We start from the raw sequence: 12,574 nt of genomic DNA, 5'->3' as shown, positions 1-12,574 counted from the left end.
CAAAACAGGATGCAGAAAGTCAGAAAAGACTGCACAGGCGACATGCGTTAAAAAGTGTACCGCGGCGTATTTCAGACGAGTTAATTTGTTTATGTTCAGACTAGTGAATACAACAGGGACAAAATAATCAAAGGTGCTGCTGTGTGTGTGCGCCCGCTCGTGCGTGTGTGCACGTGTTTTGGCATCAGTTATTACCAGCGTTGTGTAAATGCCTGATACAATTACATCCCGGCTTGTGAAAACTTGTCTACAATATTTCCGACATATGAAGTATTTCATGTTTATTTGATCTCGCAGTTTCACAATGTTAAAAAAAACAGAGCAAAATAAATTAATATACATGCATAAGCCAGTGCGTATAATTGGTAACTAAGTACACCTTGGCAACTACCTCTGCGCCTTCGCCGTCTCCCTAAGGAAATTTACTCCCGCCCTCGTTGGCTTGGATTGGTTTTCCTTCATTCCACACAAACCTGGTTGCCTAATACAGCTGTCACTCTCTTTGTCCACTGGGACGATTTTTAACAGTCGTCTTCCAAGACAAGCAGGGTCAAGTAAACGGTATGCAGAATAGATATCAAAACTGATGCGAAGCTACTGAAAGTGGAAGTTTTGTTGGACGAGCGGGCACGGAAGCGCACATTTTGTAACCATTTTGGGAATGGGTAAGGAAATACGCATTTGTCATCAACAGCACGATTGCTGGTAGGCTACCAGTAACACGACGATTGTCGTAGTAAATTGCCTGGATAAATAAGACTTGGTACGAGAGATTACTTCTGGGTGTCCGTGGTTTATTCTGGAGGCGGTTAGACTAGCTTCTTGATCTGAAGCGGGAAGAACAATTTTCACTGGCTGGGAGAAGGTGCTCTGTGCGTGGGAAACAACTACATTGAGTAGGCTAAAGAAACATTATTAGGGGTAATCGCTTCTGGATGATTTTGATATTTCAAGTGACAATACATTCTCGAATGATTTCTGTTCTTTCTCGTTCTTTCTTTGTGTACCATCTGTACTTGACGCATACATTTTCCCCGAGGAAGTTGTATACGGTCACAATAAAATGGAAACCGGCAAACGTATCCGTTTTACAATATAACGGTGTCGCCCATTGTTTGTGTTAGAATGGCTTGCGCTGATGGATATGAATATGTTGCATTATTGTCAGTAGTCGCAGTTAACATACAAATAAAACTTATCAAAATGGCACTGTGCTTTGAACTCTGAATATTATTACAGACGATAATTGACAATTACGCTTTGAGATACTTTACGTTCCCCAGAGTGTGGCACGTCCCCTTACATTTCCTTTTCATCTTTGTCGACTAAATGGGATGGAAGTTATTGGAACACAACAACAGTGCGTTTGTTTTGTTCAAACTATTATTTCAGTCTGTCTCGCTCATGTTTTCATTGTAACCAGAGTAACCTGGTTCTGTCTTATATTGTAATATGTTTTATGTTTGTTTTCCTGTCTCGTGTTATACCTGTGAAAACTCCCTGGAATGTCAACGTTCACATTCTGGTAGATACAGGACCACATGCATGCTGTGTTTCATAATGTGTAAGGAGGCGAACAGTTTCAATAAACGCGGGGCCCCGATAGAATTAATAGTCCTTTTAGTGAGGGCCGCAGCTGCTGGCGTCCAGTAATTGGTCAGGAGTCTCAGCGTGATTTCATTAAACAGGTGGAGCATGATTCAGTGGTGCCCTTTGTGTAGGTTGAAGGGGTAGCTGTACATTTCTGCACACAGTGAGACTGCCACAGAAAGCATCTGCGTTCATAATTCATCATTTACCGTTGCAGGCTTTTATACTGAACAGAGTCTGCTTATGTGAGGCCATGCTCATGGACTTAATTATTAATGGTTAGGGCAGTGGGAATCAGTTGAAATGAGTAGCTTCACTGAACTGAAGAGTATGTTGTTTGAAAAAAGAAAAAAACACTTAAATTGATGTTTTATTTATGTTACTTGAATGTATGATGTGCTCATCACTGAAAAAATAATATTCAGGTGCCTGTGCTGATGTTATAGATTTGAATATGTTACTTCTGGCAATGTGTGGAAAAGCATATGAATCCTAATGCTATGCCCTGTCTTCTCTGACATGGGTTTTGCTGAGGTATTTTTAATATCAGTGATGGCGTAAATGTGGTGTGTCTGATTAATCCTTTATTAATTCTTTTGTTTCCAACCTGATAGAATACTAAGAGCTTTTGCTGTGTGAGCACAATCGAGCTACCTCCATTGTCCTGGTAATTGGGGGTGTGTGTGTGTGTGTGTGTGTGTGTGTGTGTGTGTGTGTGTGTGTGTGCGCGTGCATGTGCGTGCGTGTGCCCACGTGTATGCACGTGTGTGAATGTATAGTTTCCTTTACCATTATAAATGGAAGTGCTTTGTAGGTGTTAAAGGCCCATAAGTGAACCGATTGGGTGAGCATAACTATATGGACTGGAGCAAGGGATGATATTTCAAAGGGTGGAAAATGCCCTTGTCCAATCAGGTTAAAACAAATAACAGACTGAACAACCGACTGTATTTATGACATAAACGGAGAACCAGTCAATAAGCTGAAACGTGTTAGTTTTTGTTTTTCTTTTAATATAAAATTCAGGTAGAAAAATAACAAGTGCATGTAATATAAAGAACACACGTGCTAGTGAAAAGGCAGCAGTAACAGCAGTGATTAATGGCGTGCTACAAGCGTGTTGCGGTGCCCCATTTGCTGCTTACAGGGTCATATTAATGGGTCTTGGCTTTCTTCGTTTTCCTCCCAGGCTTTAAGCACACATCCTTCCTTGCAGGGTCCTTCTTAATTCTGTAAAGTGAGATGGTCAAAGGTTAAAGGTTAGAGGTTGTCGGTGTACACTCTGGTACACAGGCTGTTGGCATTAAGGTAGTGTAATAGATTTGGCCTCACAGGGGCCATCTTAGTGCTCAGCCCCTAAGTCAAGTCCCTTGGGTCAAGAGTACCACGTTGATGAGATGCAATCTGCATCTGAAATTTACATTTACATTTATTTATTTAGCAGACGCTTTTATCCAAAGCGACGTACAAAAGTGCATACAGTAAGTATAGCGACCATACGGGGACAGGATGTGTACAGTTCCACAATGAGACAGTAGTTCTCAGCTGAGAGCAAAATCTATTTGAGAAATAAGTGATGAAAACTACTAAATGCACCCCTTTTCACTCTGCAAAAACACTGCTCAGTATATGCTATTTCTGCTAATAACAACAGAGGATATATTATATATTCCAGTGCTAATGCTGGACTTCGAGGCCCATCAATAACAATCTGATCAAACTAACCATTGTCTTGATTGAATCATCTTAGTTTTCAGTGTTTGTGGTTTTGACAGAGATGAATAACCTGCTGAATTACAGCCTCCACAATGAGAGGAATTCAGACGTAATTTCTACCACATGGTATTTTAGAGGTGATTCAAAACAAGATCAATTCAGATTAAACTTAGTGCAATCAAAGATGATGGTCCACTGTCCCTAAGGCTCCCTCTGGTGGTCAGTTTTGGACACTAACAAAGCGTCAGTGCCTCACGTGTGCTACAAGTTCTCTCTGCCCTTGACAGCAAATGTAAGATCAGATAGCCCATCTCCAGTCCTAACCCTATTCATTTAGTATACAATTTTGATTCTAATCAGAATTAGTTGGTAAGAGCACAGCGTATCTATACAAATATCTTCTATCGCTAGATACTGATTGGTTTTGAGAAACAGATAAACCAGTTTTAAGTTGGACCTAGCCATGGACACAGTCCACCTTGAGTGAAAATTCTAAATGAAACGGGCAGTTTGCTTTCTGGAGATGCATACAGACATACAGGGCCAATACAAAAAAAGTTGGAAATCAATATTTGGCCACTAGATGTCAGCGTTTGCCATTCCAAACTAGTCCTAGACCTACAGCGATAATTACATGTCCGAATATTGATGTCAATGATCTGCAGATACTGTGCATCATTTTAATGTTGCTCAAAGGTGTTCCGTTCCATATCAGGTCTGATATGTTATATATTATACCATTAGAAGGCCAGTACATCACTGTTGTATGTTTTATATGACCTTCATAATGCATTTATGTTTTCATGTTGTAGCTGCGACAGTATTAATTCCTGCACATGATATTAATGATACGAGTGTTTCGCAACATGTCAGTCTGTATGACGGTTTCCTATATATTTACTCAGGCATTAGGTGTTTATGAATGAGATCAGTACATTTTAAGAACCCCATAACATTCGTAGCGTATTAAGTTTCTTGTATAGGCTGCATATTAATGTCTGTGTAGGGGCATCAATGACTTGCATTAGGTTATGTAGCTGTTGTGAACTTTTATCAGTGTAACTAATTACTCACTTCTTCCAGCACTTCTGCAGTCTCTGTCCTTGTTTTGACTCGGGATTCAGGCAAACTGGGGGATCATTCTTGCGTTTCATCTGGAGTCTGGGGAGGAAGGCGCACAGAGTCATTTCACGCAGGTTATGATTCTCGCTGCTTTGCAGTACAATGCAGATCATGTTGCGAGTTGTGCGTGCAACTGAATTCAGTGTACTGAAAAGTCAATATACGTTGGGCTGGTGAGGAATACTGTGTTTTGTCTTTTCTAAACGCTTACACAAAGTTTGAAAATAAACTTTGTATGTACAGGTTGAGAATAATACCCGGGTTATCGACAGACAGCCGTGCGTATATATAGATTGTATTGGGATGGCGTGTATACATACATGCACACACACATGGATGTGCATACTTATATATACATGCACACTATGACTGCGGCAGTCAAGAGTATTTCAATTGTGACCGTGACCGCCAGGGATCGGTTTGGACACCCTCCCAAATATTTAAACGCTTGGTATGTGTAGCAGCATATCGTGTTCGACAGAGACATCCCTGCCGTGGACACCGAACTCATTGTTTCACATTGAGCAATTCTTCCTGATCCAGGTTCAGCTGTTGTTTGGTGCAGCTGCCTGTGGTTATGTGGAAATGAAGAAATTCCTCAGGAGACAACGAGAGTAGATGTTAAACAAGGAAAGATTTGCAGTATTTTGGTTTGTTACTGTTGAGGCCTCTGAACTAAGTCCATTCCAGAAAGTAGTTTCTAAAATGGAAAAAAAGAAACCGCAGAAAGTCAATATCATGCTGTCAAGTTATTAATGTCACGTGGACCTCGATTTATAATATGTTCAACTATGTGAATCGTATAATATTAAGGCTCGCAAGACGGTATGGATTTAAACCTGTTATTAACAACTTTTGCAATCGTGCAGAATAGCCACAGAGATGGCGGAATAGTCGATTGCTATAAAGTATAAAACGATAACTATCTTGAACGGTTCTAGAACCCGGATTTTGACCTTCCGTTTTCGAGGGCTGCAGTGTCTATCGGTTTACATTACAGACGGGCATTTCAGAGATCCAGTTTAACGGATATCCGAGCTCGAACCACCTTAGTGCCCATTCTCAGGTGCCTGTGTGATAGACGTCGGAAGTCCCGCAGGATCGCAGCTTTCCACGACCGCTACTGAGTAGTCCTGGTCTGAAACATCATTGAGCAATTTCTTGTAAACCACGAGGATCTGTGTTTTGACAAAATGTGGGGTGGCTTTCCAGATTGTCTTGACAAGAAGGTGCATGTCTACAGTGGGTGTTCTGATCACTTTGACTCGTTCCCACGAACGAGAGTCATTGCATGTCCTAACACGCCCGCAGTGGAAAAAGGACCAAATAACTGTCTGTCAGTTCATTATCCACTGCAAATCATTGACCACCAAATTACCATTTATTTGCAGTAAGGCTGTCGTCTTATTTACACTAGATGCAATACGAAATATGGCGTGTACACCAACAAACAACAGTGGCATTTAAATTTAAATGAAGAATAGCCTACATCTGATTTTAAAAATAAATAAATACAGCTATTTACAACAACATAACATGGCTTAATTGATGTTACCTGAAAACACTGAATCAGTTAGCCTACATTGTCATTTTTAAGTGTCTAGCAATCGCTGTTTTGTGGTTGTACTGCCTGTAATTCCAATATTTCGTCAACTGTAGTTCTCCCATGCATGCATGGCCTAGGATGCCCGAATCCCACTATTTCTAGTTGTACCCCGTGCTACTCACATTATCGACGTCTCTCCGCAAAGTGGGTCTCCTTCTGTCACTGTGAACTTTTTGATGCGTTTCCATGGTACTTGGTCGACCTTGCTCACGCATTCACATCTCCCGCGCAGAGATGCGGCCGCTGTCCTGTGATCTGGAAATAAAAAGTAATACAATACCAAAGTTACGGCTTTTACCGCAACTTCAGACGGAGGGAGTCGTAATCCTAACCTTTGCAATTGCCTTACCTCTGCCTAACTCGTGGCAGACGAAAAGGAACACGCTCAAAAACACGATGGGCTTATAGTAAAACATGTCAGATTCTGCAGGCTGCCGTGGCGGAGTGTCGGGCTGTTTAGGCAATAAGCTCTCACTGATACTCCTTTACTTCCTGAATGCCCATATCCAGAACTGTCATCACATGGTTTACGATAAATCACGGGCAGTGGTTGTATCCCTTACTTTATGATTAGACAATCCACTTGCCAGTTGCTTAACGATAACTTGATAGAAAAGGGAGTTAATCATCGACTTGCAGAACTGTTTCCACTAGGTTGTTCCTGGTTAAAATTGTTTTCGTTGCTTTGTAGATAATGTCTTAATAATGGCTTACCTGCAGAAGTGGCTGTGTGTTACAGTGCTATGGCTATCTCCAGGATTTCAACGGTATTTTTCATAGTCACTATGACCCCCCACCCCACACTCCCCACTTCTCTCTCTCTCTCTCTTTCACACACACACACACACACACACACACACACACATACACATTTGAGATGGAGTACATCTTTATACCTACTGTGCAATAAGTTATACTCTTACCGCACTATTAAAACTAAATCTTAAAGCCTGCTGTGCTGTCACATCAAATTGATAGTGATATTTTAAACTCTTGTGTACACACATTATGACTTGGTGGTAATGTCTTTAAAAAGTGATACTGTGTGTATTGACAAGTAAAGGATGCTGGAATTATCAGAGCAATGTAAACCAAAAATAATGTGATTTTGCATTTTCAAAAAAAAAAAATATATATAATCAAATTTCTCACAGTATGGTCCATAGAATGCAAACCTTAAATGAAAGGGATGTGGGTTGTGGTTACACTGAGCCTCTAGATGTTCAAGCAAAGCTATTCATTCTTGTGGCAGAATTTTTTTTATTATTATTATTATTGTTGGATTGACTGTTTGGAACCTGATATGGAACTAGCCCCATTGTAGTTTGCCTTACAGTGTTTAATCCATGCAAGCTAAGGGATAGAAATTAATCTTAAGTTACCTGAATTGTCTTGAAATATTTGAAACTGTAACTCTTGGACATTTTAATTGGACTTACCAATTACACTAAGTCAGTGGCCTTAACAGGATGGTTTTCAAAATCCTTGTAGCTAACTAAACACTTCCTCTGGATTTGGTTTCTTTCTAGAGCAACCATAGGTGTAATCTAAAATGACACCAAGAGGAGAAGAATCATGTCAGTTGTGCAGATCTGACGAATTTAGTTAAATTAAATTAATTATATATATTTAATATATAATTATTATATTATATAATTTATATTTATATTATATAATTTATATAATATATTTTCCATCATTGCCCCAATGGTGGAATGAACTCCCCCACCCCTGAGAACAACCCCTTCAATCCAACCCTTCAGACATGGGCTGAAGACACACCTCTTTAGACTCTACCTGGACTGACACCCTTGCCATTTTGACCTTGTAGAACTAGATTCTTGGCTTGTACTTGTAGCTCTATCTCTTACCTTGTATTTGTAGCATGTTTTTTGCCTAGGTAGTATAGCGGTACTTTATTGTCCCAATGATTGTATTTGATATATGTACCCTTAGATCAGATTAGTCCTGTCTCAGTACACTGACCTTGTGCTCAGCTTCAGCACTATCTGCTTTGTATGACCTGTACACATCTTGCCAAGGGCGTAGGTTTGGTCGCAACATTGGTAGGGACACAACAACCAAAGGTGTATTGGAATTATCTAATATGACTTCACTCCAAAGATAACGCGAACGAGTTCACTCAAATATTGGTAGGGACAATTCTGTCCTCCCAAAATATTGGTAGGGACATGTCCCTACCGACCAATGTAAACCTATGCCCATGCATCTTGCCCTTGTGCCTGTGCCTGTTTGCCCACTATATGCACTTTTGTACGTCGCTTTGGATAAAAGTGTCTGCTAAATGAATAAATGTAAATGTAAATATATGAACTGGGACCAAGACATGCACAAAATTTGTGTTCAGATATTTATTTTAAATAATAATAATGTGAAATCATTGAATAGCAAAATAATTCAGAATGTAAAACAGTACAAAAGTCATTCCTTTGTTGTTAATTAGTGTTTACATCCATTGTACAGTATCACTTCTCCCTTCTGTCTCTTGTTATAAAACTGGCCTATTATTAGTGGAAAAAGACAACCCTAATTCTAATTCTAAAAATTCTAATGTTTGCTCTTCATGCTTATGAATGTTACATTGTTCGTCACCTTAGCAAACCCCTACATAAAGTATCTTGCATTGTACCCGTTTAGTGCTGGATATGTACTAGAGCAATTTAGGTTACATTCTTTTGGTACTTTTGCAGAAGCAGTACTGAAGTAGCAGGTATTTTTTTGCCTGCAGCAATGCCCTGTTTTGGAATCGATCCTGCCGCGACCCCCTGGTTACAGGACCAGGTCCCAGAGAAATACAGTACACCACGCTGCGCAACTGCGTTCACTCTTGGATTCACAGTAGAGTACAGAGCCTTGGAAGCCTCAGCAGCTAAACATTCAAGTAAGGACACTGTTCAGTGGAGTGACCATGCCGATGCAGTCAGATGTCACTCCCAGAATTCCTCTCTCTGCCATCAGTCACATGACTGACATGTTGGGGGTTCAGGAAGTTGCTTTTGGGGTCTGTCCAGATGACTTTTTCTGCTGTGTCCTCTTTCGCCTCCTTTGCAGGCAGCTCTTTTTACTTCCTTCTCTTTTGTTTATCCTTGAAAGAAGGAAGACACATTAATATCATGAAATTACAAGTATACTTACATTTACATGTATTCATTTGGCAGACGCTTTTATCCAAAGCGACTTACCAAGTAAGGCAGTGTATAACACAAACAAAAAGCCACATAAGGAGTCAACAATATTATAAGCACAGCATGACCAAGTTTCAATAGTTGGCTAGACAAGGTACAAGCAAATTACACAAACCACCATGAAATACTTGCATAATTTAAAATTTTTGCCAGAACCACACCAATGATACATTTAGGTAGTTCCTCTAAATATGTATAGTGTGGGTGACAGCTGGCTTCCTTGCAAGAAACAATTCATATAGACTGAAAAGATGGTATCCAAAAAGGTGCCTAACAGTGGTAATATTTCAATATTTATATTAATAAGAAGGTCTGAAGATGCCATTTTGGAATCTGGAAGACTTATACAATTTTCCTTGTTTACAGGGGACACAGGTTGATTAACTAACGATAACTGAAAATGCACTTGGCTCTTTCAAGCCGAATGGTAGAATTGGAATTAATCAGAACCACATTTTTGCACATTCAGACCTGTTTACTTAATGGAATGTTTGTGATTAACTTCATATTAACAACACAGAGTTTTGGTGTCGTGTTCATCTTTAGTGTCAGTGTTGCACCGGCTAGTCCCTTACCTGTCGTAGCACCTGAGCAGAGTTTTGCCTTGTCTGCCCTCTGGGCTCAGACAAGCAGTACCGCCGTCCTTTTTCAGTGTGAGTCTGAAATGACCACAAACAACTAAGTACCACATTATACAGTTACCCATGTGGGATTTTCTCAGATTACAACTAAGGGATTTGTGAACTTGTGACTAGACTGATTTTAACAGTGCTGTTGAAATGAAACAGGCAAAGCAAAATGGTAATACTTACATGATTTCATCTTTACTGCAATGTGTTCCTTTTTTGATGACCATAAAATCTGCAAAGGGGCCTCTGACTTTTTTGGTCGTCTCTGGACACCAGCATCTTGTTGGAACATGGATGCTGTCTCCATCGTGAGCTGTGACGACAGGAAAGGAAACGTTTTCACCTTGCAAAGACTGCTCCATTTGCATGCTCTATTCAACAGATTTCCGTTTCTTAAGCAATGCCTTGCGCCTTAGTCTGTAAATAGTTTCTTAAATACTGCAGTTCAGAGACATCATCTTCAAAAAGAGATTAATATTATAAGGGGAAGTGTAAAAAAGCAGCCTTTATGCGGGACTTTGTGGAAGGTCTTACCGGGCAACCTGTCAAAGTAAACGTGAACCACACGACCCTCATAAAATTATCGCCCTTTATATAATAGCATGGCGCATATAACTTAGGTCTTACCTTTGTAGAGCAGGGTGCTGACAGCGAAGGCCAGTAAGAGGCAGGAGGCATGAAGTGCGGACTTCATTGTGAATCTGTGGCAAGGAAAAGAAACGCGCTCTATCTACTTTTATAGGCAGCATGCGGCGCGCTGCTGGTATTTCCCTGCTCTGAAGCCACGCCGCTTCCTCCAGCCTCCCACACGTTGTCGTCGTTCTCCCACTAAACAGAATCCATGCGGAATTTCCCCACTGAGCAGAGAGACTTACTCAGCGAAGGAAAGCCCAAAGTCGGAGTTGTTAAACTAAATAAAAATCTCGAAAACAAGCCGGTTATAACTTTGCAGCTGGAAGGCACGGTTAATTGTTAATCTGCCTCTCTTCGGTTTGTTGTTTAATCATACCTCCCTTGGCTTTGCAAACCTCTAATGTCTTTTGTAAAAGTCATGGCAAACATGTCGCACTTAATTAGGTCACTGTGTCCGTGTATTTTATCGGGTTATGAATTCTTTAATCAAACTGGTCAGATACGTTTCTCTAACAATGTCTGGTAGAGTGGCAACATGGGTATTAAAAACAAAAGGTGGCAGTTGCAGCAGCGATGTTGCACCGGCTGGCAGGAGGAACACTTTGGCATGATTAATGATTAAGCACAGTAGATACATCCCTTTTATTACCCTTACTATTACTCATACTTTATTTTTCTTAATATATTATTTGAAATGTATTTTTGGTGACTGCATGCAATTTGTTTTAAACTGCTATACAGTGTAATTGTTAAATTTATCTTTAATGGAAGGTATTTTGTCTGTGGGGTGTTTTTCCTATTTGTCATTTACTTTTGTTTCATATTGTGAGATACCGGAGAAGAGTGTGAATTATCTTTTGCTTTCAAATGGGCATCTTTTACTGTTTCATAAAAACTCTTAATGTTCAAATATAAATTTGTATTTTGGCATGATGGTTCCTCGCTGACCCTAATGATTGCATGGATGTTACTTGATGTCAGTGAAATGGAGTGCCATAGTCTTTCAATTTGAAATTTGTCATTTTCATTGCTAGCCGTCACCACATACTCAGAAAGCATGTCATAATTAGTACTGTTAATTGGGTGTTGGATGAAAAGGAAAAATAGAATTCATTGTCTGATTTGTCGTACCAATTCTGAGTTGTTTTCTTTTTGTTTTTTTGACAGTTTGATGAAAATTCAGTTGGTCTTTTAGCACCTTGAAAGCAGTGTAGAAGTAATCGATCCGAATGCTTAAATGAGCAAGTTTGAATGTAAATAATTCTAAAGTTTAATCCCTCTGCTTCTTGAAACCTTTAGCACCTCGCATGTCTTGTCTGCCTGACATGCATCTCATTGGATCAAATAATAAAATACACATCGACTAAAACCGCCCGGAACAAAACTTAATGACTCAGGTGGCAAGGCGCCTGAACCCTGCTGGCCAGGTTTGAAACCAGCCATGCTGACTGCAGCAGTGACTAAGAGCCCACAGGGGCAGCATGTGTTCAGGGCATGGCGGTGGGCAGGTTGGCCAGGGCTTCCTTGTAACACTGCTTGCCGCCTTGTGATTCTCCAGCTGCCTGCCAGTTACTTGGACGACCTGAGTGGAGCAGCGCCTGTCCTCCAATGAGTGCCCACTCTGCTGTAGCGTGATATGTGACTTGTAGTGCCAAAACTAGCCGCTGGCTGGGTGCGTGTGGATTGCGAGTCTGTGAGGATCGCATTTGTCTGCATTGCATCTTTGTTCACACTACTACAGGTTGATCATTCAAGTGCAGAGGTTCTCATGGTGAGAAGAGCCAAACATACAAGTGGCAATTACAAAAATCCTCTTTATTTTTTTATTTTATTTATATTTTGGAAAAGTGGAAAAGCACAAAAAACTGACCAGAACGAGGTCACACAACTACTACTCACGTGGGGAAAGTGTGAAGCTTTTACATTGTATGGTGAATATTCCAAAGTATAAGAGCAATGGGGTGCATTGGCAAAACAATGGCATTCATTTAACCCTTACATGGGGCTTTGATTCTTCATTTGTCAAAACTGTAGCCTTTGGGAGTTGAAGGGTGCTCAGTCATGATAACATT

The 12,574-nt window shown here is 40.3% G+C and overlaps 3 protein-coding genes across 3 annotated transcripts in view; 1 reads left to right on the top strand and 2 right to left on the bottom strand.

Moving 5' to 3' along the window:
* The first annotated feature begins 522 nt into the window (after nucleotides 1-522).
* rassf4a (Ras association domain family member 4a) overlaps nucleotides 523-12,574 on the top strand; it is a 30,680-nt gene continuing 18,628 nt past the window's right edge. The window contains exon 1 of the mRNA XM_036546660.1: nucleotides 523-665. The gene's annotated coding sequence lies outside the window, so the exon portion shown is untranslated. The remainder of the gene's footprint in view (nucleotides 666-12,574) is intronic.
* cxcl18a.1 (chemokine (C-X-C motif) ligand 18a, duplicate 1) lies at nucleotides 2,583-6,497 on the bottom strand. The gene is made up of 4 exons (XM_036546662.1): nucleotides 6,384-6,497; nucleotides 6,157-6,289; nucleotides 4,381-4,467; nucleotides 2,583-2,820 (listed from the first exon to the last, which is right to left on the bottom strand). Exons 1-4 carry the CDS (start codon nucleotides 6,448-6,450, stop codon nucleotides 2,745-2,747), a joined length of 363 nt encoding a protein of 120 aa, XP_036402555.1. The 5' UTR covers nucleotides 6,451-6,497; the 3' UTR covers nucleotides 2,583-2,744.
* On the bottom strand, nucleotides 8,404-10,737 carry LOC118789922. Its single transcript, XM_036546661.1, has 4 exons — nucleotides 10,497-10,737; nucleotides 10,053-10,182; nucleotides 9,816-9,899; nucleotides 8,404-9,140 (listed from the first exon to the last, which is right to left on the bottom strand). The coding sequence occupies exons 1-4, from the start codon at nucleotides 10,561-10,563 to the stop codon at nucleotides 9,038-9,040; spliced, it is 384 nt and encodes a 127-aa protein (XP_036402554.1). The 5' UTR covers nucleotides 10,564-10,737; the 3' UTR covers nucleotides 8,404-9,037.

This window comes from Megalops cyprinoides, chromosome 15 (genome assembly GCF_013368585.1).
Source record: "Megalops cyprinoides isolate fMegCyp1 chromosome 15, fMegCyp1.pri, whole genome shotgun sequence".
Lineage (NCBI taxonomy): Eukaryota > Metazoa > Chordata > Actinopteri > Elopiformes > Megalopidae > Megalops > Megalops cyprinoides.
The sequence above is the reverse complement of the archived record's forward strand: the minus strand, read 5'-3'. Positions and strand labels throughout refer to the sequence as shown.